Genomic DNA, 26,938 nt, shown 5'->3' on the forward strand with positions numbered 1-26,938 from the left:
TCATAACTTCTGTCACATGTTTAATGTAAAATAATTGAAACAAGTTTATTCATTATGTAACCATTCATATACCAAAATGAACTTAACAAAACATAGATTCTTATGACACTAAAGTTTATTTAAAATGACCTCCGTGATTTGAATACAGGCCTTCAATCTGCGCGGCCAGTCGTTTATCGCAGCACGAACGAGGTCCATGTCAATATCGGCGGCTGCCTTAATCAAGGATGTCTTGAGTGACTCCAAATTGGGATGAGGCTTTGAGCACGCCTTTTCCTCCAAGTGTTGCCATATCTTGTAATCTAACGGATTCAAATCTGGACTGGAGGAGGGCCAGTCTTCGTGCCGGATGAAGTCGATTTCACGCGCCGCCAGCCAGTCTTGTGTGCTCTTCGCTCTATGAGCTGGCACCGAATCTTGTTGGAATACCCAGTGCCTGTTATTGAACATGGTATGAGAAACAGGTTCCACAAGGTTCGTCAGGACTGTATTTTGATACACAACTGCATTCGTTTTTACACCTTTCTCACAAAAATGTACCTCTGTTAAGCCCCAATAAGAAACTCCCAACCATACCATGAGCGAGGATGGAAAATGACCTCGTTGGACACGCGGAATACGGTTGCTCGCTTCTTCACTACTGTGTGCGTACACCTTATCATTTTGTTTGTTGTAGCTCTCTTCTACGGTAAAAATTTTTTCATCCGAAAAATGAATTTCCCGATATTTTTTTCCCGCGTACCGCTTCAATAAAGCGCGGCATCTCTTCAGTCTCAGGTCCATTAGACGAGCATTCAAACGATGTCCTGTTTTTCTTCGATATGCCCGAAGCCCTAAGTCTTCATTTAACACCCTTTTTAACGTTGGTCTGCTTAACCCCATCTGAAGGGCCAACAGTTTCTGCTTACGTTTGGGATTTCTTTGAATTCGCGCCTTCACAGCTTTTATCACTGCTGGAGTCCTAACAAACCGAGGGCGACCACTTCTTGACCTGTCATCTACACTAGAGTCTTCATTGTATCGTTTGATGGTACGATAAACGAATCTTTTGGCTATATTCAAATTTTTCAGTATGTTAAAAATTTGAATTGGCGCGTAACCGCAACGATGCAACGCAATAACTGCAACACGGTCTTCTTTAAGCGTCCACTCCATATTTAAAAATGAGTAAAATTCTAAAAGTTATACATTTTTATTTTCATGAACAATTCGAAATTCGAATTCAATAAACTTTTTTGTGGCCAGCATTCTAAAAGAAAAGTTTTTACTGTGTGACAATACTTATGACCTGACTAGGTATATATGTTCTAAGGTCTCAAGTATAGTTACAACGGCTGCCCCACCTTTCAAACCGAAACGCATTACTGCTTCCCGGCAGAAATAGGCAGAAATAGGGTGGTGGTACCTACACGCGCGGACCCACAAGAGGACCCACCAGTAACTACGCAAATTATAATTTTGCGGATTTGATCTTTACTACACGATGTTATTCCTTCACCGTGGAAGTCGATCGTGAGCATTTGTCGAGTACGTATTTCATTAGAAAAATTGGTACCCGCCTGAGATTGGAACACCTATAAACGAAGTCTTAGTAACATATTAAAATGGTCTCTCCAGATCGATCCTACAGCGGTTGTGACTGCCTGAACAATCGACACAAACAATGCTTCGTAGATCCGCTCTCTAATTAAGGTCGACTCGGGCGGCCATCGGAAAGGCATTAGCCGTGCCGTAATTAAGAGAGCATGCGCGCCACGCCGCAGAGAGGATAAATTTGCATGCCCTGCGGTCAGCGGCAACAGTCGGCGCCTTTTTGGTACAAGTCAAAAGAGAACATACTTGTTGATCATCACGCTAATAAGCAATCAGTATCTCGGACAGTAACCAATACACTCTTGTCATGGCCGCTGGAAACTACATACCCGATCCTGTAGACCGAATGGTAAACAGTCGACGTCGCCCAAAACACGTCATTTCGGATCCTCCCTATCCATTAACGGTGCTTTTAGGTACCACAAGCACCGGTCACCATCCTCGTCGAACCCGTCGCTTGCCACGAAGGGCCCGACGAGCGAATTAACCCAAAGACACAGCCCACTGGGTTTCTAGCCGGATTTTCTCAGTGGGTCGCGTTTCCGATCCGGTGGTAGATTCTACGAAGCACTGCTCTTGCTAGGGCCAGTCTTAGTAGCTTCACTCCGGTTTGAGCCCCGTGAGCTCACCTACTAGTTAAGCTTACGCTGAAATAGCTTCTCAAGGCTATCAGCTTAGATAGGAAAAAAAAAACCAATACAAAACGTAAACAGGTATGCTGCGTATGGTCATTAATTTTCTCATAGGAACTTGAACAGTATTTGCTCATATGGCCATACAAGATTACAGTTAAGCGTAGCGTTTTAAAACTAAACCAGCAAGTCAATTAGGCTTTGCATCACGAAAAACATTTCTGATGTAAAATTTTCACAACAAAACAATATTTTCGAATTTTGGAAGAACAGTGGTTATCGCTTGTAACATTTAACTCGAGGCACATCTTGACAATGTGTGCTCGAACGAAACCACATTATATATATTTACTGACACTGCGCCACGATATTACAGATTCTCTTATGGCTTTGGTAAAATAGCCTATGAAAACATTCATATATTTTACAAAGTAAAACAACTTTCGGAGATTATAACGGTCCCAATGATAATCGCGACGCTTTCAACCTTATTATCTAAATATTTTTTAACAGGTGACCCCTTAAACCAGAAGCGCAGTAGGCTTACCGTGAACGAAATCTTAAATAATTTTTTGTTCAGGATTAAATCACCCTGATTCAGTCTACACATTAGAGACCGTAGGCGAGGCATGCCGGAAACTAACTAGGTAAAATCCCTTGATAATCCACATCGAACCTATATACAAGAGATGCACCCGCAGAAGTCGAGTATCTCCAACTACAGGCCAACACTCATTTGTGCGAAGAGGACACAACGCCACCCCTCCTATGCGAGGCAAATCGCGAGCGTGTGCTGTGTCTTATCCAAATTGCATACACTCACAGCTGGTGTAAGTACTTCCTGAAGCAGCCGTGGTCGATTAACATCTGCACCCGTTAAAAGGAGAGGTGTTCTTAGTCATAATTCTTGCAGTCCTCGTGGGCCGTGCGAATCGATTCAATGGTCCACAGGCCGGTTGCAGAACTGGCAAGCTCCCGAGATTACGCCTACAGAACACCAACAAAAAGCCGAAAAGATAACACTGCGATGACACACCAGGCCACGAATATTGACCCGCCATTGCAGTAGGCAGTCAGCGGCGATTGCCTCCTCCTCTCCAGAATCTGAAGCGATGTCCCCTCTAAGACACATCAAAGAGATAGTGTGATAACCTATAATAATATAGTTCTGACCCTCGTTTCGGCACCCCCATGGTCTGAGACTTGCCCTATACAACTTGTCTTCATACGTGGAAAGGTTTTTTGGTATTCCTATATTAAAGATGTATGGTAATTTTTATTCATGTGTATTATTATTCATGTACAAATAAATATAATTTGTTATTTTATAAAATTATTTAATAAAACACGTAACCTTTTTACCCTAAGGGTAGATTTAAAGGTACGAAACAGTCGTATATGATAATAGCAATCGCTACTAAACACTAAAAATAAATATTACAATTCGAAACTTTGACGTAGACTTATAAACCAAGAAGTAATTTCAAAGAATATAAAACCATAGAAGAGGTCTCACGTTCACGACATACCAGAAGTCGGTTATATGAAATGCAATTGCCATCTCTATTCCATTTGCAGTATCTCCATTTTATTGGCCCAGATTTGAAAACCGTCGTCGAGCGAGACGACCAGAATTTTGAACGAAACGGCATTCTGCTCTGCATAATCTAGGAGATTTTTATTTCATAGCGCACTTGAGGGTAGTTGTGTGTAATTACATTTCACGTTATATCACCCTGAGTTTTGGGGATTGCTTTTTAATGCAAATTTGGCGGTGCTTAAAGTTCGGCACACGCATATCTTGACAGAGCTGACAGCATCAAAACTGAAATTTTTCAATGGGATGAGATGTTTAATAAATCTTGTAAAGTTCAAATTTTGTTACAAAACAACCGTCATTATATAAAAAAAAAAAATACTTTGTGTTCGCAGATAATAAATGCCTCAGAGTAAGTAAATTCAGATTGGACATAGAGGTAGAGCAAAGTCGCGATGTTGGTTCAAAGCTAATGGAATCAAGTTGTCACCGCAGCCAATATACATCACAACGTCTTAAGTCTAATGTCTAATGAATTAGTTCAATCGTTCATCATCAAAAACATTACTTTACAGCAGATGTGGACATGATTTGGATACATTGTAAAATATCTTAATACGTTAGATATTATTTAACTTAAATATTTAGGAGGCAAAGAGTTAGGAAGTTCCCCTTCTTGCTGAGCCTTTGCTCGCCCCCTGTCCTGGTGAAACTGGAAAGGCCTCCGAGCCACCAGTATTCTTCCAATCATAAAAAAAAAGGAAGTTAGGTATATTCTTTTTAACAGTTAGACCACTATCATTTATGTAAACTTTTTAACAAGATCACATTAATATACGTTTTTATTTATATTCATTTGGTAGTTCATTCACAGGTATGACCATTCATTTCTCAATAACCATTTCACACGGAAGGTTAGATTGGTAAATCTTGTTCGCGAGGAGAGGTGAGCTGAGATACAGAATTTATACCAAACAGTTATCGTGAGTTACTTAAGTAGATTTATCGAAATATGTGGCGATTGATGTAGTATTAAGGTAAACTTGTGCGGAAGGCATAATGAAATAATAACTGGACCGGTGGTTAAAATAGGTTCAATTTGTGAAAAAAAATACACCCTAAATTATTAAACATATTATACTTCAAATGGAAACGTTGGTCGACATTGAAGAATGACCTCAATATCAAACCACACACAAATATCATATATTCCATACACATCGAACCAAATAAACATACATCAAATACCAAATTACACGGACGCCACACATCTCCATATTTATTCAATGGGTGTCCGAACGTAAGTCAAAACATTGCTACGTCTACATATTTTCGATGTCTGTTTACCAAAAAGACACAACTACCAGATTTATGACCATTCAATTTTGTAATATGTAGGACAAGAAAATTAAGCACGTTTTAAACGAGCAACTCTTAGGCATGTGACTGTTGTATTTTTAACACACTTTTATTACTTTGTACTTGTAAGTATCAATCAAATCTTTCAACGTAATGCTATCCAATTTCACAACATCAGATGATTATGAAAAGTTACACACGTAAAAAGAACCGATGACCAAGTGTGAAACAAATTTTTTGAATATTTATTTCGCTTTCCATATTGGCGATTTTGTTTAGTTTATACATTATAACTACTTATTCTTCAATTCGTTGTTGTCGTTAATTACTGACTAGCGTTACTCGGCTATTATCACTTATTAAATCACAACTAATATGACACTTCACTTACATTTAAGACATCTCAAAAACTTTGACATAGAAATCGTTAAGTACATTCATAAACATAACAAAACCGCACATGAGCCCAAGAACGAAAGCAATCAATAACAGCACAAGCATTCTTCGTGCATAGCTTCGACACAAAAATCTAATAACAAAATATTTCAGTGTGAAACAACGGTAAGTGGAAACAGGCTAGACGATAAACTATGCATTCGGGAGATGTACGGCAATCTGGCGGAACTGGGAACCGTTGGGATTTAACCGAAAAACGTTTACCTATAAAAAGTTATGGGTGCCCAGTGTCTATGTTTTGCATAATAAACGGTTGAAATTATCCCTCTTCAAACGAGTTTTAAGAAGGATCTTTCTGTTGATATTTCTGATCTGAAGGATGTTTCTGGAAGCTGACGCCCACATCCCATGACTGACAGACATTTGTTCAACACCAAACTTCAAATGTTTAATAGACGGAGATGATTGTAGCGAATCCAATTGTACTAGAGGTCCCGCAGTAGTCGAAATTCGACTATAATTAATTGGAATTGTAAGTTTGTACACTATTATGATTGTATTTTATACTTCTATAATCACTAATTTCGCCAAGACTACACTATAAAAAATATTAACAAAGACAAACAATATTTAATCTATTCTCAATTTTACAACAGACGTCAAGAACACAAGTTAGACAATAGATAGTATGCATGCGTGTGTGCGTCAAATACATGATATGTAGTGTGTGTAATGTTTTCTTTATTGATTTAATGTATCTTTTATGAATTATTTTAAAAAAATATTAGCATTGTGCACTTCTTCTCTATATTCTCTATAAGTGTGGAAAATTTCATACTCCTCCGACCGCGCAATGTTCGTAAAAAGGGATACAAAGTTTTTGCTTCACGTATTAATATATAGATTAGGCAGAAATCTTGTAGGAAATAAAATACACAAGTATTTATTTTTTAAAACATTAATTTTTACAGAGACCGAATCGACAGACCTGAAAGCTGAAAGTTTTAATTAAGTAAAGGGAACTTACGTTAACGTCGTTTGAGGCAATTTGTGAAGTTTTAACGAGTGTCAACAGAAGAAGCCGAAAACGTTTCGCTTGAACGCTGATCGATTTCAAAGCGATTGCTCGGATTTTTTGTGCGGTCGGAAAGTAAATTGGCATTTTTACGTGAGCTCCTAATACGTACGTCCTTAAGCTTTTATTCCATTATTGGTTAACTATAACTACCTTATTTGAATAGCTACGAATTATGAACAACATATTGTTGTATTCAAAGCTATTGCCTTTCAACACGCTTTCATATCCTATATTTTTATGTCTATGGAAAGGGATATTTCAATGTATTTAATTTTCACCAACTTTTAAATTTTACTAACTAATGCAATGACCAGAACAATAAAGATTTAAAAATATTGATGCTCCGTTAATCATCTAATTTTTTTTTATATTTGGAGTCATTGGACCTTATTATAGTAACATACTGTAACATTTTCGGATTGGCGATCAGCAAATACTCAAAATACAGACGTAAACGTGAATTGAAATTTATACTTAGGCAAGATGATCATGAATTTAGAATTTAAACTAACATAATAACAGTTATAAAAATATACAATAATGTCACAAATACGTAGTTCAAATATCTCATAACTCCGAAAAGATACTTCAAACAAATTACTCATCATAAACTCGAACCTAAGCATCCTATGTGAACCCTTTTTGTTTTTTCATATCAGCTTTTCCAGTCGACTGACTTTTATGGAACATCATAGTGGAAGACTGGTGACGTATGATTTAATACGCTTCGTTGACTCACCATTAATGAACAAGGGGCTTTAAGGTGGATATTGGTTTTCATGTTGCGTTAATAGATAATTCATGTGGTTTTGGAACACAGTGGAAGAACGTCACATGTGGTCGCGATCCTCAGCAGTGAAGGAACGATATAGAAGTAATAGATCATATTTTCGAATTAATCCCGTCTTACAATGAAAATGATTTTTTGTAGAGCAATTTTTTTGTTGGAGATTAAAAACCTACCATATGACCCGTCGGATATTAAGTAGTTTACAAAGCACATAGAGACTAGACCGTAAATGTCGCCACCCATCTTCAGATGAAACATATTGTTTTTAGATTGCGCAGTGCCGTCTAAAATATGTCGTAAAAAAAACTAATATGAAGTACATATATTAAGTATCGCATTGTTTTAAAAGTATAAATTTATGTGAGAAATGAGTGAACACTAAATGTTAAGAATAAACCCATATCTTATTTGTCGGCGCAAATATGACTATTTACCTACTGATCATCAACTAATTACTCTGTGATAAGAAATTGATGTTAAACAGTTCCTTTTATTGTAATTTCAATACTTTAAAACGTGTTTGAAAAACGTGTAAGCCCGCTCACGTGTTTGAAAAACGTGTAAACACGCTCACGTGTTTAAAACGTGTCAACACGCTCACGGGTACGAAGCCTCATAAATACGGCCGTGCTGTCTAGCACTGATGCATTCGTGTCCGAGCCGTTGTACTGTACGGATATCTCTGTAACGTTGTTATGCTTCTCGTGCAATATACGAAGTTCTCGTGAAGTTTTGTTTCGGAAACCCAAACATGAGTCATTCGTCAAGAAAGTGATGACCGCGACGTCAGCGGTGCTGACGTCACACTTTTTACAAATATTACGGACGTCTCTACTCCGTCATCAGAAGCGGGATCACACGCCGCCTCCGCTCAGCAACAACCTGGTGACCAGATAACCGTATCGGCGGATAATGACTACCCTCCAGCATCAGCCGATAAGCCTGTACAGTCTGCTTCACAAACCAGCATGGTCGAGCGACGGAATCAACAATCAACTGATCAATGAATACAAAAGATATAAAATTTCACCACAAAATTCATCTGAAGACCATGATATCCTTACACAACGAACAACACCTTACACATTCTTATCCCACCTTCAATAAATCTACGAGAACCTCCGAGAAATCTACGAGAACCTCCGAGAAATCTACAAAAACCTCCGAGAACCCTACAATAAAATCGCATTAATAGTCTCAAACTTACATAGTTACAAGTAACGCAAGTATAACAGATGCGCTACTCAGAGAAACTTTTTATTCCTGCAGATCAATGGGAATCAAAGAAAACCTACGAGAATCAACGAGGCTGGTGCAGAGCGCGCACCGCCCAAGTGGGATCACATGCCGCCTCCGCTGAGCAACAACCTGGAGACCAGATAACCGTATCGGCGGAAGAAGACTACCCACCAGCATCAGCCGATGAACCTCTACCATCTACTTCACAAACCAGGATGGTCGAACAACAAAATCAACAATCGGCATAAGGATAAGTTTTTATTTTTGATTAATAAAATTACGCCCACTACATAAGTACTACAGTGTACGTCCACTACATAAGTACCACAGTGTACGTCCACTACATAAGTACCACAGTGTACGTCCACTACATAAGTACCACAGTGTACGTCCACTACATAAGTACCACAGTGTACGCCACTATAAGTACCACAGTGTACGTCCACCACATAAGTACCACAGTGTACGTCCACTACATAAGTACCACAGTGTACGTCCACTACATAAGTACCACAGTGTACGTCCACTACATAAGTACCACAGTGTACATCCACTACATAGTACCACAGTGTACGTTCACTACATAAGTACCACAGTGTACGTCACAATATAAAACTACACAAAATAAGTTACTTTCAAAGTAACATAAAAAGGTACACAGATACCAATCTCAGAAACAGACATTCCATTGTTTCAGATGGACTCCAAGAACTCTCTGGTGATACACCATACATGGGCAGCTGGTGCAGAGCGCGCACCGCCTGTCAGTATGGCCGTGTCGGCGCAAATATGACTATTTACCTACTGATCATCAACTAATTACTCTGTGATAAGAAATTGATGTTAAACAGTTCCTTTTATTGTAATTTCAATACTTTAAAACGTGTTTGAAAAACGTGTAAGCCCGCTCAGGTGTTTGAAAAACGTGTAAACACGCTCACGTGTTTAAAACGTGTCAACACGCTCACGGGTACGAAGCCTCATAAATACGGCCGTGCTGTCTAGCACTGATGCATTCGTGTCCGAGCCGTTGTACTGTACGGATATCTCTGTAACGTTGTTATGCTTCTCGTGCAATATACGAAGTTCTCGTGAAGTTTTGTTTCGGAAACCCAAACATGAGTCATTCGTCAAGAAAGTGATGACCGCGACGTCAGCGGTGCTGACGTCACACTTTTTACAAATATTACGGACGTCCCTACTCCGTCATATTTTATATATTCTGATAATACATTTTACGGTGTAAAAAAAGTACTAAGGAAACAATCTGTAGATTTCTAATCTCAAGTTCTGAGTTTGTTATTAAGATTTGATTAATTTGATCATAAAAATGTAATGATGTCAATCAGCACAGTAATCATCCTATCAAAATATTTCGAGCCAAACAACGAACCAAAGCATTTCAACATCGTACCGGAAAAACATTCCGTAACTGGGACAAGCGTGACAGCACCAGACAGGATCCTCGCTCGAGTGCACGTTAGAGTAATGAAAAATGGATCAACCATCTATCATACACTCTTTACATTCGACGATGCTCAGCAGAAACGCAAGAAAAAACTTACCGGGAGAGATGTGAATAATGTCGTGCAAAATTAAATCCCCGGGCTATAAAAAACAGATGACGTGTTACCAGGGCGCCGTCGACTTCTCCGGCACTGAAGATAGAATGCGCTTTGTATCTCCAACTTTAGGCGGGAATCGTTTTTTATTCGTTCGTTTTCAGTCTTAACTGCTTTATTGCAGAAAAACTTTCTTTGACAACGAACATGCTTTAGTCCTTTTGAACGATCCAAACCGCACGAACAATGAATTCTATTTCACTCTGTGCTCATTCATGTTTTGCAAATTTTATCTAGCTTTCGTGAGTCTCTTTAGCATTTTTAATATTACGTATATTTAAAGTTTTTTGCCTTTCGACATAATTAAATTTATTGTTATAGTTTATTTATCATATTTGGTTGATTTTTGGTTGATTTGGTGTTTTTGGAACGAAGTTCCTTATGGGTCGATGCGGAGGGGTACCCTAACCGGGAAAAAACGTCCGTAACGTAAGATTTTTATTAGTAATGCACACAGTGTACGACTTAACTTTGTAATAACGTACAAATTAGTAATGCACAAAGGGTACGACTTAACTTTGAAATAACGTACAAAAAATAACATATTTTTATTATACCTAGTCAGGTCATAAATTCTGTCACATGTTTAATGTAAAATAATTGAAACCAATTTATTCATTATGTAACCATTCATATACTAAAATGAACTTAACAAAACATAGATTCTTATCACACTAAAGTTTATTCAAAATGACCTCCGTGATTTTGAATACAGGCCTTCAATCTGCGCGGCCAGTCGTCTATCGCAGCACGAACGAGATCCATGTCAATATCGGCGGCTGCCTTAATCAAGGATGTCTTCAGTGACTCCAAATTGGGATGAGGCTTTGAGCACGCCTTTTCCTCCAAGTGTTGCCATATCTTGTAATCTAACGGATTCAAATCTGGACTGGAGGAGGGCCAGTATTCGTGCCGGATGAAGTCGATTTCACGCGCCGCCAGCCAGTCTTGTGTGCTGTTCGCTCTATGAGCTGGCGCCGAATCTTGTTGGAATACCCAGTGCCTGTTATTGAACATGGTATGAGAAACAGGTTCCACAAGGTTCATCAGGACTGTATTTTGATACACAACTGCATTGGTTTTTACACTTTTCTCACAAAAATTTACCTCTGTTAAGCCCCAATAAGAAACTCCCAACCATACCATGAGCGAGGATGGAAAATGACCTCGTTGGGGACACGCGGAATGCGGTTACTCGCTTCTTCACTACTGTGTGCGTACACCTTATCATTTTATTTGTTGTAGCTCTCTTCTACGGTAAAAATTTTTTCATCCGAAAAAAGAATTTCCCGATATTTTTTTCCCGCGTACCGCTTCAACAAAGCGCAGCATCTCTTCAGTCTCAGGTCAATTAGACGAGCATTCAAACGATGTTCTGTTTTTCTTCGATATGCCCGAAGCCTTAAGTCTTCATTTAACACCCTTTTCACCGTGGTTCTGCTTAACCCCATCTGAAGGGCCAACAGTTTCTGCTTACGTTTGGGATTTCTTTGAATTCGCGCCTTCACAGCTTTTATCACTGCTGGAGTCCTAACAGACCGAGGGCGACCACTTCTTGACCTGTCATCTACACTAGAGTCTTCATTGTATCGTTTGATGGTACGATAGCGTCCACTCCATATTTAAAAATGAGTAAAATTCTAAAAGTATACATTTTTATTTTCATGAACAATTCGAAATTCGAATTCAATAAACTTTTTTGTGGCCAGAATTCTAAAAGAAAAGTTTTTACTGTGTGACAATACTTATGACCTGACTAGTTATATATTTTTACAAATCATTGTGAATAAAATAAAGTTGATAACTTTGTAAAGTAGTTTTATTTTTTATTTTTATCAAAAATAAAAATGTATACCCGATAAATTATTTTCTTTATACCTCGATTAGAACTTAAAATTAATATTTTTATAATAAGGAACTTTGTTCCTATCCGGTGTCCCACGATACCACACATCTTTTTTTTTTCTATTTTAGTGGCAGTAATCTATTGATGCATTGGCAATGTGAGAGACATAATCATTCCGTTACCTGACTTCCTCGAAGGCTCAGTACTTAGCCCACCTGGCTGCTAAGACAAACTGATTTATTTGATCTTTATCTGAGTGATTAATATTTATGTCTTTATTAAAATTAATTGTTTATTGAAATGTGTATTAGTTTGTAATTCTCACTCACAATAATGGCAATTGCAGTTTGAGGCGAAATTACCATCTATGATTAATCTCTGATTTAATTATTTACGTAGCTTGGCTTCTATTAAAATCATTTGAAAAAGAACATGTCAAGGGCCGATGTAGGTTCATTCCACAGTAATGAAGTCTTTTTTTTTTATTGCCTTTGTAGGCAGACGGGCATACGGCCCACCTGATGGTGAGTGGTTACCGTCGCCCATGGACTTCAGCAATGCCAGGGGCAGAGCCAAGCCGCTGCCTACCGCTTAATACTCTCCAATTATTTAGCTTCGCTTTCAATTTGTGACCTCAACCAATGGAAACCTCGTTTATGTAAGCTGACATGCCTAATGCTGGGTAACAGAGATGAATTAGGAGCACATGCGCTGACTCTAATTGTGATATATCGCTACAAGGTTTAACGTCAGGACGACTTGTCTAATATAACTTGTTAATGCGGGAGTTTACATCACGGAGACATTGAACGCGGTTCGGTTGCTAAATGACTGCATTAATAAGGATAATTGGACAACTTAAATGATGTTTGTGACAATGACATCGGCATAGGCAATAGTTGCTACCTATAGATTAGATTTTTTTGAGCAACAATGAATTTGTGGTACACTTCATTTATTGACATAGATAATTAACGATTTATATTTGGTCAGTTATTGTTAACTAGTGATCCCGCAGTAGTCGAAATTCGACTATAATTAATTGAAATTATAAGTTTGTACACTATTAAGATTTTATTGTCTTTGACATATTCTTTAGTATTCACATATTTCGCCAAGACCAAATATTAACAAAGACAAACAATATCTAATCTATTCTCAATTTGACCATAGACTTTATGCAATAAGAAAAGTTTGACAATAAAGAAATAGTATGCATGCGTGTGTGTGTCAAATACATGGTAGTGTGTGTAATGTTTTCATTATTGATTTAATGTATCTTTTTAAAATTATTTAAAAAAAATTAGCATTGTGCACTTCTTCTCTATAAGTGTGGAAAATATCATACTCCTCCGTCCGCGCAATTTTCGTAAAAAGGGATACGAAGTTTTTGCTTCACGTATTAATATATAGATATAAGAATTGAGTTGAATCCGTGGTTTAATGGTAGGGCGTAATGTAGGCCAACGTGGGTAGATGCCACCACTGTACCTACGACTCCAAAGCAACCACGTATCTCCATTTGAAACCTTCAAATTGAAATTCTTACCTTATCTCTCAACATGTCGCGTACTCTGGTAGCCTGGTGTCGGCTCCTGTGCAACTCCAACTGCAGTTCAAGACATCGCTCTTGCCAATTGACGGAGTCCACTTGTGCCGTCGCCAACTCATATTCCAGGGGATCCAGACGTGACGAATGAGCGAGAGGCCTGGAGAGTTGACATTTCATGGTTTATTTCTATATATCTTTAATTCTATATCACGGCTCACCTGGTGTTAATAATTACCGGAGCCCATGGACATTTACAACGTACATGGCCCCACAGACCTTGAGACATGAGTTGTAAGGTTAGTGTTTAAAGCAAAACGGCCCCGCCCTTCAAACCGAAACATATTACTGGCCTTTTTTTTATTTTTCCATACAAATTCGCTGGTAGCCTAAGAGGCTATTCCAGCTACGCCCGGACGGCTAGGTGAGCTCACGGGCTCAACCTGAGAGAATTTGCTAACATTAGCCCTTAACAAGAGCATCGCTTCGCAGAGTCTACCACCGGATCGGAAACGCGACCCACTGAGAAGATCCGGCGGGAAGCTCAGTGGGCTGTGTCTATGGGTTAGTTCGCTCGTCGAACCCTTCGTTGTAATCGACGAGTTCGAAGAGGACGATGACCGATGCTTGAGAGGCCTAAAAGCACCGAGATTGAATCCGGGGGATCCGACAAGACACGTTTCTGGCGACGGCGGCTTTGCGTTGCCCCGTCGCGGTCAGATAGGAGTATTACTGCTTCACGGCAGAAATAGACAGGCCAGTGGTAACTGCCCGCGTGGACATAAAACGTCCTATCACCATATTTATAAAACTACTGATGTATATTGCAATGGGGCCTCAGAAAATTGATAGCGTTTTTTTTTATTTCCCTTGTAGACAGACGAGCACACGGCCCACCTGATGGTGAGTGGTTACCGTCGCCCATGAACTTTAGCAATGCCAGGGGCAGAGCCAAGCCGCTGCCTACCGCTTAATACTCTCCACAAGCCTCGTTTGAAGAAGAACATGTCATAGCGCTCGGGAAACACCGTGGAGCTTATTTCATAGCCGGATGGTACGTGGCAAAAAAGACCTCTGGAAACGCACTGTGGATGACCGCAGTGGCTCCAGGTTACTAATAAAAATTGATCTGACGGTCTCATCAGCATATGTACATAGTTCGGCACCCAGTAATCGGCAATTGAAATACCACCATTTGTTATACCGAATAAACCATTAATTTCGCTGCATTGTCGAACCACATTCCCTCGATATAGCATTTAATAAATAACCAAAGGTTTCATTAATATGAATACGATTTATTTGCGTGGCACTATTTATCATTAAACGATTACCGAACCGTTCAGATCAGATTAATTCGTTTTTGGGAAGTGCGGTATAAATTGATTGATTTGGTGAAACAAGTTCTCGGTTCGTTTCGCCTTTTGTGTATGTTTGTCTATTTGTTATCAAAGCGGTTGAATTCGTACCGCCAATACAATAGCACCTGTTGTCTGAATTTTATAAATACAGCAATAACTATACAACTTGATATATAATTGATGATTGATTTCATTGATCAAATATTTATATATTCACATGCGCACTATGCTCAGTATTTCTCTAAGGGACAAATTCCAGAATGAAGAAATTCGATGGAGAATCAAAGTCGACGATATAGCTCTCAAAGCTAGCAGGCTAAAGTGGCAATGGGCCGGTCACATCTGTCGCGTCAGTGACGCTGGGTGGGGGAGGAAAGTCCTCGAATGGAGAACACGGATGGGTGCCAGGAGCGTTGGGCGTCCTCCAACCAGGTGGACTGACAACTTAGTGCGCACCGCATTCTGTGGAAGGCATTGGGGAAGGCCTATGTCCATCAGTGGGCAGATAAAGGCCTATGATGATGATATGCGCATATAAAGCAAAATTCGAATAATTGATACGTAATTTTTTTACATCCTCCACCTTTGTGATTTAGAAATTTTTTTAAACTATTATAGTTCGTAAGTATATAGACAATACTATACAAGTTGATAGGTTATTGATGTATTTTTTTCATTTTCATATATATTTTATTATTATTCTTTATTTCATACAATGCAATTAAGATTATTATTTACTTTTAGCTGTATTCAAATGACTATTCATTGTATAATTGAATACCTTTGGTATCCTGATGGTGGGCCTTCAGACAACAAACACAATTGTAATTACCAGTATTTTAACGATTGTAAAATAAACTATTACTATTATTATTAGATTAAATGTAGACTGAGTACTGAGTGTACTTAGCATGTTGACACTGTATTTTAATGCCTATAAATTGAGTGCTTATGCGTAATGGAGATGCTATTTAGCAGAGCGCGATCTAGTGAAGTAATTACAGATAATGGCATTAGGCAAACGTGCGTGGCTTAATAACTGGGTAGACCAGATTTCTATTGATACCGAATTATTTAGTTCTTATTTATCAGAAGGACAAATACTTAGAACTAGGTGAGTCATAAGCTCCCTTCTAGTGCAGTGAAAAATGTAATCTTTTTTTTTGTTTATTATGTTTGAATTATACAATTTTCACTGGTGGTAGGACCTCTTGTGAGTCTTGGTATACAAAGATTGATTTTACGGTACGATTTTATGGTAGAGCGTTTTCTGAGCCCGCACGGGTAGGTACCACCACCCTGCTTGATTCTGCCGGGAAGTAATTATGCTCTCTGGTTTGCAGGATAGGATTGTTTTCTAATCTTAAGTTCAACAGACACGCCTGTTCACAGTACACATTCGAATAATTTAATAAGATAAAAAAACAGAATCTCAAAATAAATACATTTCCTTTTGTGTAGGACCTCGTAGAACAACTTCAAAGACTTAGACATATAATACCAGTAAAAGATTTACGTCATCATTATTATCATCAGCCCATAGTTGTCCAGAGTAGAGTTTATCCATATTACCTGGAGCCACTGCGTTCATCCACAGTGCGTTCCAGAGATCTTTTTTGCAACGTACCATCCGGCTTTGGAATGAGCTCCGGGTTTGTCAAGCGCTATGACATGTCCTTCTTCAAACGAGGCTTAGTAGGCAGCAGCTTGGCTCTGCCCGTCATTGCTGACGTCCATGAGCGGCGGCAACCACTCACCGTTAGGTCGGAAATAATAAAAAAATATATGGACAAAAACCTCTCCCTACATACAATACATGATGATTTTAAAATTTCATATTTATATGAGCACTATTGTAACTTACCTAGGTGGCGGCGGCGGTGGATCCCGGGATCTCCTCGGCAACAATCGCGGGCTGTTCGGTGTACTAGCAGACTGACCCGCCCCACTGTGGTCGGTAAACCTCGACAGCGGGTCGAAGATCTGCGATAAACGACGCGATCTCTCCTCAGACATGTTACGCACGGCACAAACACATAAAACTAAACAACAATATATCACATCACGGCCCTAGCAGTAAAACACTAAACAGTTCGCACACAAGTGATTATTTCAAGCGATCCGAAAGGAAAATGTCACTCCGGATCAATAGATGGCGTTGTAGCGATAAATGCGAGTTTTGGCGCGAAATTTTCGGCGTCATCTTGCCGCTTGTGATTTTTTTCAGTATTCGCTGGCTTCGTGTGATCGGCGCCGTAATTAGAGCGCTGAAAAAGAAAGAGCAGAGATTATTCGATATGTCGACGTAAGCTGGCACGTGTACAGACTTTGAGATGGCGAGCCAATGGGCCAATTAGTGTTCCCCATTCAAAGTATGAAATTTAAAATTATGACAACACATTTAAAAGCAAAACAAGATTACATACGTAATAAAATATGAATGAATTAATTAAATGTAAACACATGATACATTAAATATATCATAGTCATTATAACAGTGACTGTAACATTCATGGATCCATGTAAGTAAATATTATATTGTATAACAATGAATTAAACAAAGTTTGGTAATACTCTAATGTTGAAAAACGTCGAAAAAAAAATAAAAGCTGGACAAAACCGACATCATAAAACGAAGAGTTAACATTTTATTAATAATGTTAACGAGAACGTAAAGTTTATTTTAGTCGGCTTCTTCAATAAGCGTAAATCCGCTATCTCGTTGCGTTTTGGCTCGAATTTGTTTCTCTTTAAGCAACCGGACGTCTGAGATGAATGGCGTCGTAAAAATGAAACCGTACCTACGGTTGTTTCTTTTCATTTCAGTCGTTGTTTTTCAAATGGAAATCGCGAGATTAGTTCAGTATTGTTTTACACACTGCACATAAAATATGAAATAACAGTATCGAGAGGTGTGGTTTCTCAATTTGATTTACGCGACATTCATTTTTGTAGTTAAAGGTACTAGCGACCCGCCCTCGCTTCGCTTCGGAAACATTAAATTTTATTATTGATAGTTGAGTACCGCGATGTCGTACCGCGGGTGACGCCGCGGGACGAAGCTAGTCTAAAAAAGTAGCCTAAGTTACTCTTTATATCATCAGCTACCTGTCAGTGAAAGTCCCGTCAAAATCGGTTCAGCCGTTCCAGAGATTAGCCGGAACAAACAAACAGACAAAAATTGTAAAAAAATATATTTTGGTGTATTACAGTATATATATTCATATGCACATCGTAAAAAGCGGTTATTTCAATATTACAAACAGACACTCCAATTTTATTTATATGTATAGATCTGCATCAACAGTACGATGTTTTTAATTGAAGTTCAATTAAGTTTATTCCATTCAAATAGCTGAAGAAGCTTTTTTGTTATGATATCCTTTCCAAACTTTAAACGGCTCTCCTGTAATGTTGCAAAAATTCCGCTTAAAAGAAATAGCCTTTCCACCTTTCGATATGATTATGATATATCCATAAAAGTTGCTCGGGAAATATTAACAGATATTACAGGTGGTAGGACCTCTTGTGAGTCCGCGCGGGTGGATACCACCACCCTGCCTATTTCTGCCGTGAAGCAGTAATGCGTTTCGGTTTGAAGGGTGGGTCAGCCGTTGTAACTATACTTAAGACCTTAGAACTTATATTTCAAGGTGGGTGCGCATTTACGTTGTGGATGTCTATGGGCTCCAGTAACCATTTAACACCAGGTGGGCTGTGAGCTCGTCCACCCATCTAAGCAATAAATAAATAAATAAAATATATTACCTCGTTTTTAAAAATATAGGTGACGGCCAAAACAGCCAGCACCACTTTTAAATCCTAATTAATTATACTAAAGCATTAGCAAAGAAAAGCATTAGTCGATTCAACTGACATAAATCACTACACGAACGAAAACGAACCTTTCACCGAATCACGAAGTACTAAAAAGTTTAACAGGCAAACACGTTTAATCTTTAATGAGAACTTAGCATTAATGTCACACACGAGAAGAGACATGGGACACTAAATTCAAAAGGCACCGAATTGCTACTCTTTCACATTCAATTCTGACAGTTGACACACCTTAAGCTACGGCACTCAAAGTTGGGGGAACGATGAATGAGAAATGGCAAGAGATAAATTCGAGGAGGTTACAGTAATATGTATAATGTATTCAAGAGTTTTACGTTTCACTGCTGTAATGATTTTTATAATAACAAAACCCTTTCAAATAATCGAAATTGATTTTAATTTGAACTAGAGGTCCCGCAGTAGTCGAAATTCGACTATAATTATTGGAATTGTAAGTTTGTACACTATTATGATTGTATTTTATACTTCTATAATCACAAATTTCGCCAAGACTACACTATAAAAAATATTAACAAAGACAAACAATATTTAATCTATTCTCAATTTGACAACAGACGTCAAGAACAAAAGTTTGACAATAAACAGAATGCATGCATGTGTGCGTCAAATACATAGCCTGTAGTGTCTGTGATGTTTTCTTTATTGATTTAATGTATCTTTTATGCATTATTTAAAAAAAATATTAGCATTGTGCACTTTTTCTCTATATTCTCTATAAGTGTGGAAAATTTCATACTCCTCCGTTCCCGCAATTTTTGTAAAAAGTTCACGTATTAATATATAGATATATTAATTTGCAGTAGTAAGTTTCTTTCAAGTTTATGATCTCTTGTAATTTAGGTAACATAAATATTTAGATAATTTCAAGTTTCTAACTAGCTTTCAAGTTTACAATCTCTTGTAATTTAGGTAACATAAATATTTAGATATTACACAAATATAAAACATTTTAAGTATTTCCTTTTTAGGTAACATAAATATAACGTAAATATATTTGAAATACCGTTTCATGATGACATCAGGTTAACTTAAAAAAAAAAAAAGTGCGTGCGTACTAAGTACACATGTCAGAATAGAAACTTTTTTGACGAACTAATTTATAAGTCTTGCTTATATTTATAGAAATCTAAAACTTTAGATTTCCGAGACTTAGAGGAAGGGAAAAAGGAAGATATGTTCCCGCCAAAAGTCTGTCAAATGTCAATCTCAAACCTCAGTGTTGACAGTCACATTATAATTAGATTTCTAAATTGTAAATGACTAATATTTTTCCAATTGAATTGACTAATTTAATTTCATGCTATTTGATTAATGTTCCAAATTCTTTTCATTTCATTTCAATTCCTATTAACATTTTTCACAAAAAAATATATAAAATATTAGGCTGTATGGTATGACACATTTGCCTTTCCAGTTGGAAAAATACAACAACTACTACTACTGACATTTGACAAGTACTTCATTTCAATAGTAGTTTGATGTCACTTCCGTTGCATACCTGCGTGACGTTCTGTAAAAATTTTACCATCATGCGTCTAAAGAAGTTTCACTTAAAAAAATATTCAAACCAGCAGCAATACTGCACTTGCATATAACACGATACTAAAAGATTACTTATTTGCTTTCAATTTAAATGAAACCTATTTTCGCTTTACATTCACTAGCTATCCCATTCATTCTAAAGCACCGACAGTTAGAGAAACACCGTCGGCACAGTTAACGGCTAACATCTCATTTGAATGATGAAAGAGCCCGATGTGTGAACACGTGCGATCGTTAATGCCTTTATTATAGTCTCCGGTATTCTGAATTTTGAATAACATTCTTGTGCAGGAAGAACGCGGTCTAACAAGCAAACAGTTTCAAATGTAACTGTCGTCGAATCGGTAACAATGTCAATACCTAAGTCAATATGTACTCGCAAAGTATCTAATATGAACACATGAAGTAAAATATCAAGGAAATATCGTGGTGTATCATTTTTAAACGGATTGATTGAGATCTGAAAAAGTATTTACATCTAATCAACGTTCTGAACAATATTGACCGTGCGTAAACTCGAGCCTTGTAATTGTTAGGGTTATGGGCATTTTTACGGTAAATCCATTGTATCATTGTGTTTGAGATCTCGTTCCAGAATGCGCGAATTGCTTCACGAACACAAAAAACTTGGCTATTTACATATAAGAAGATATCAATATCCGAACTATTTAACATTTTAAGTAGGGTATTGTGAAGGCCACACGGTTTATGAATATCATCCTGCCTGTTTGCCCAATTTTCGCCACGAAGCACTACTTTTCGCAACGATACGAAAAGTACTTCTTGTTGTTTAGATGGCCAAATGATCTTCGTTGGAGTCCAACTGGGCAGAGCAGCCATTAAACTCGTACAATACATTTGAGACCACGATTTTCGGTCTCAAGGTTGTTGAAAGCTTTAATAATGTCAAGAGGCCGGTAGGCACAGAACAATAAGTAGATTTTCATATCATCCATTCGTGCAATGGAAAATCAAAACAAATTTCTGATCACTAAAATATAGATCAATACAATACTGCACAAAGAGCTGACATTAAAAAGGAAATATTTCGGAAGCTTACCCAACAATTTCAGGAACATTTAACAAATGAAACGACTCAAGCCTCCAACAGGACTCATAGCTATAGTTATAGGATTGGTCCCCTCCTTTAGTCAATTTAGATGGCCCGAATTTATCGGATAATGTTTATTATATCTCAGCTGAAGTGAAAAATTGCTTAGAGGAAACAGAAATTACAAGGGCACTGACCAGAAAATTGGCGAGTGGACGCCGAAATTGTAAAACTCAGGCTACGGCCTACATTTTTTTTTTCGGTAACTTGTTTTTTTAACAGGTATATACTGTGAATTTTTTACGCAAATAATATGTTTCTATATTGATTTTTCAATAAGCAACCAAAAACTAACAGCAAAAGAATAGAAAAACTTTTAGCAGTCAGTTTTTCCAAATATTAATTAATGATTTGCATAATATATATTTTAGGAGAGTTATTTTTGTACGTTATGGTATATTCTATGGTTATTCGGTCGTATATTTTGGCTCTAAATAAAGTCCCGCATAATGAAGTGCAGTGGAATAGAATTTTGAAAATTTTGCCCAATAAAGTATGGAAAATATGAGCTGTCGATCCATAGCATATGATTTTCGTTTCAATAATACACACCTAGAGATTTTAATGGCTTAATCGATCGTAGATCCAGAAGGTTGTAACTCAAAAATATCATACACATTAATATGACGTTTTCATTAAAAATCTACATTGGTATTTTCATAGAGCACACATTTCTAGAGACAACAGAGACAGATCCAACTTATGTGTGAGGAAGTACGATATTCAAAATGATACTCATGCTTATACCAAAGAAATACCAATAATGATTCGCTCATAGCCAAGTGGTATGAAACGTTAGAAACATTAATGAGTAGATTGAGACCTCTTATAGAGGTACGTTTTTCTGTTTATTTGTTCATGCCTAATATACAGGTTGTATAACCCTTTCCAAATCGAAGATACTTGGTACACGCGGTAATATCAAGCCTTGATGCCTCATTTAGATACTCGAGAAGTATATACGAATAGGCATGAATGCGAGTGTGTATCGAGTGAATTCGGTACTCGCCACGCTATTTACCGTACGGTTTGAGTTTTTGGGAGCTACTCAAAACGTTGGTCTGTGTTTATGGACGGTATTTCCATGTTTGTCGATGTTCATCAGTTGATTCGTGAATTTTTTCGCAAGCGGTTTTGTTATTGGCGACGGATGGGATATGAATTTTTCGACAAAACTCAGAATACGGCTACACGTGAACTTCGCTTTTTAATTAAACTAGTGAAGCCGGTGACGCTCCGCTGTGATTAACACTAATTGTATGAAAAATATCGATTTCTTTAAACTATTCGTATGCTATCCATTGGACGTTGATGTATGTACGTATTGTACGTAAAAACTTAAAATAAAAACCTTAGAACTCATGTGTCTAGGTGGGTGGCGGTATTTGCGTTGTTGATGTCTATGGGCTCCGATAACCACTCAACACCAGGTGGGCTCGTCAACTACACAAAGTAATTATAATAATAAATAAAAAATATCCCCTTAGCAGCGAAATTTTCGTATTTTTTTTTCTTTTTTTTTTATTGCTAGATGGTTGGACGAGCTCACAGCCCACCTGGTGTTAAGTGGTTACTGGAGCTTATAGACATCCACAACGTAAATGCGCCACCCACCTTGAGATATAAGTTCTAAGGTCTCAGTATAGTTACAACGGCTGCCCCACCCTTCAAACCGAAACGCATTACTGCTTCACGGCAGAAATAGGCAGGGCGGTGGTACCCACCCGCGCGGACTCACAAGAGGTCCTACCACCAGTAATTACGCAAATATATGATCCCTTAGTGAATGCTTGCAACATCAAGGCTTAAAATGTAAGCAGCGTATCTCTTCCGGTGGCTGTCGTAAAAGGCGACTAAGGGATTCACTGGAGAATGCAGTAGCGTTCTCTGAGTAGTGTGCACACAGCGATGGTCAACCTGGATTTAATAGTGGCAAGACATATTGTGAGCCCGTGAGTATGGCTACCACCATCCTTTCTATATATTCCACGAAGAAACCACGCATTTTAGCCGATGTACAAGACAATTCAGATTTCGATCCCATGTCTCATAGTGGGTAGGGGTATTCGCGTTGTGATGTAATACTTTAACCACTTGAACCAAGTGAGCCACGATTTCGTGTACCATCCAACAATCCACCGCCAAGTGTAATAAAAAACGCTCTAAATTATTATTCCCGATACATTTTCTAACATCGTCTCTTATATCCTGTATTTATCGTGTTCATGAAAGCTCACGATCATCTGAAAGCTCAGAAAAATCCTGTTCGATTTTCAATTAATCGGATTACTGAATCAAATTAGACTAAGTCGTTAACTTTGATTAATGTTCTCAAAGCCGTTATCTGTAAAGGATTCGAAATTAGGCCCAGTCCTTTTTGTTTCATACAATTCGAATAAGGTTATCTACGGTACAGCAGTAAAAACTCTAATCAAGATCGGTTGTAAATTATGACGAGGAAAGTATTAAAAACTGTACTTAGATGCAATGCCAGTTTCACGATTCTGATATTAAATGTTCCCCTCGGATAATTTCTACAAAAAATAATCAGATTGTCTTATTTTTAAAAATAACATAAACATTTTGCGAGTAGTGCAGCTAATAGTAGTTGCTAGTGATTTAAAGAAGGCTAATAGAATTAACTATGGTAAAGACATTTGTTTGTTGGCCCAATCTGATATGCATTTAGCATAACAAGCCTTAATAATTCCTAATCTTTGTTTCAGACTAAAGTCTGCCTTAAAAGGCAAACTTGAAAAATATGGTAAATCGCCGCGTCTGTGATCGACGATAGCCACTTTGGACATAAGCCATATCTTCGACTGCCCTTGGAAAACAAAACACAGTAGGTATAATATTGACAGTTACAAATGTTATTCACCTACAAATAGCACGTTGGGATTAAAGACGCTAGCTTAAAACTGACATGTGCAGATTATATGGGATTTACTTCATGTACAATACACGAAGCAGCTCACAGGGGCGAAGGGCTTACCATTCATGCACAAAGCCGTTTGAGCCCCAATAAATTGATGCAGCCGGTTTCGTATTAGTTAAGATACTGAGGTTAGAAGTTTTTTCAATAACTTTTTCTCCCAATTTTAAATTAACCCAAAACTAATATTTGCCGCCAATAGTATGGTAAGTAGATCGGCAATCGTGCACTAGACCTTTTCTTAACCCATCTTCAGAAATGAGGTTGAAATAACAACAACTGTATTTTAATAACTGCCCCCAACTTCAAACCACATGACTGCGTTGGGGTAGAAATAACCAGAACGTTTGTATATACTTGTGTGGGTTCATAATATACGTCATCACCAACAACAGATGTTAGCAGTCTTATACATTATATAAGTAATTCGTCTGCACGTTGTAAGTGGAAGTTTTTGTCGTAAAAAGCTGTCATTAGTGCCTTAGACGATGTCTTTGTACCTAATGGCCACTGTTTTTACGAGAACTACACTCTACTAGTGAAGAATAGCTGAAGATGTTTTTGCTCTTTAATGATAGTTTTAACAGGGGCTCTAGTTTGTTTCTTGTTAACAAAGTTTTGCAGGTATGAAGTGATTTATACATACTTTTCTTAGGTCATATACGCAGTCATGACAACAAAAGCTAATCTAACAAAAAAGTTGATGTTTGATTTAAATATGTACATATTTACAGTTCAGATTTTAAGAATATGACAACCATGGTATAAAGGTTATTAGGACTTCGATATTTTAAGGCAAAGTGGGTTCACATTCACGATGAGCTCCCGTATCGCGTAACATCAGGCAAAGCCAATCCTTTTGCAAGGTAGCAATAAATTTAACTTATGCTTGACCATGTTTTGAATCCGCATGGGTCTGCAGTATTATCCTGTCTTTATCCATCGCAAAGTATGCTTTCTTATTTGCAGTTACGTGTTCGTGTTATTTGTTATTATTTCGATACATTAAATCTACGACCTTTTGTGTTTAATATCTGATTCCCGAAATCTTCTTACTTTTTATAACAATACGTACCCTAAGTTAGTAATATACTTTGGTTTTTCCAAAACTTCGTTTAAATTCTGCTAACTGAAATACTCGTCAAACATTTCTGAACAACCAGAGAACGTTACTAAACAAGAAATGTTTAAACAACCTAACGAAATATGTTTCAGATCCAATTACGATTGAACAAATCAATCACCCTATCGCAAGAACCAACGACAGTAAGCGATTTTCAGGTCATTCCTTCTCGGTTACGGTCGAATAAATAGGCGGGTCGTATCGCAAGATATTTAGGCACCCCCCTAAAATTAGGGTAATCGATCCTTCAAGGGGTAAAGTAAATGAACACTTAAGGAACCTTCGATAACTTTATCGGACATTTTAAGGTCTTTGATAGCGCAGGAGTTTTCCTCTTTTCTCGGAAAATAACACGCGAGTAAATATTTTCATTTTCATACATGATAGCACATGGTCTTTTTTTGTAATTTTGCTAAACTATTTTTATTTTTCATTATAGTACGTACGAAACTCAACTATTATGTACAGGACTACTACCTAAATACACCAAATATAATTAGCATTCTATACTCAAAACTTCTCAAGATTTCGGGTAAAAAATTCACGATCATCCACAAATCTGTAAATCGTAAACAAATAACAAGGGTCACGCAAGAATATGGTGCTTAATTAAATATTACTAAGGTTCAGAATGTTGAATGAATTAAACATAGGTAACAGTACCAGGTAACCACAGCGATGGGGACTTCTGAAATCCCCCGCGTTCTGTGATCCAATAGTGATGGGCTCTGAAAACATCAACTAAAATGAATAAATATTCATATGAATAAACGTTTTCATCGATTTTCGCGAATCGTACACAAAATTAAAAGTACTTTTACGCCTTAATCTCGCTACGACTATTAGTCGTCCGTGACCGCGAAAACTGTATGGTATTCGAAACATCGCAAATAACGTGACAATAAAAACGTAAGATTGATCCGTAAAAGTAACTTTAATTAAATAAAAAATTAAATTGTTTACAAAGATAATTTCCAAACATCACAGTAAAGTTAACCTACATTAAATCGAACGATTCTTGTATTGATGGCACGTATTTCACGGGCCGAATTTAATCCTCCATCGATTTGGCTCTGTGCCCGATATCCTAGACTTGACGTCTTAAGGCTTACGACTTACCCAATACCTTGCTGCACTACCGGGTTACCTCGATGCCAAAGCACTTGGGAAACGTCTAAAACGTAGTCTCGAATTACATATCAATAAGCGAAGACTCAAAACATTTACAGGGCGGTGTCTATGTTCATCTCTAACTAGTCAGGTCATAAGTATTGTCACACAGTAAAAACTTTTCTTTTAGAATGCTGGCCACAAAAAAGTTTATTGAATTCGAATTTCGAATTGTTCATGAAAATAAAAATGTATAC

The 26,938-nt window shown here is 37.6% G+C and overlaps 1 protein-coding gene across 13 annotated transcripts in view; it reads right to left on the minus strand.

Moving 5' to 3' along the window:
* LOC114244342 (uncharacterized protein CG43867) overlaps positions 1–26,938 on the minus strand; it is a 376,703-nt gene that overhangs the window by 260,556 nt on the left and 89,209 nt on the right. For all 13 annotated transcript variants that reach the window (XM_089734981.1, XM_089734982.1, XM_089734985.1 and 10 more), the window contains 2 exons: positions 16,867–17,269; positions 13,642–13,801 (listed from right to left, as the gene is read on the minus strand). In XM_089734981.1, the coding sequence (XP_089591107.1) occupies positions 13,642–13,801; positions 16,867–17,018 (312 nt within the window). In that variant the 5' untranslated portion in view covers positions 17,019–17,269. The remainder of the gene's footprint in view (positions 1–13,641; positions 13,802–16,866; positions 17,270–26,938) is intronic.

The sequence above is a fragment of the Bombyx mandarina genome, chromosome 18 (genome assembly GCF_030267445.1).
Source record: "Bombyx mandarina strain Sakado chromosome 18, ASM3026744v2".
NCBI classification, from domain to species: domain Eukaryota; kingdom Metazoa; phylum Arthropoda; class Insecta; order Lepidoptera; family Bombycidae; genus Bombyx; species Bombyx mandarina.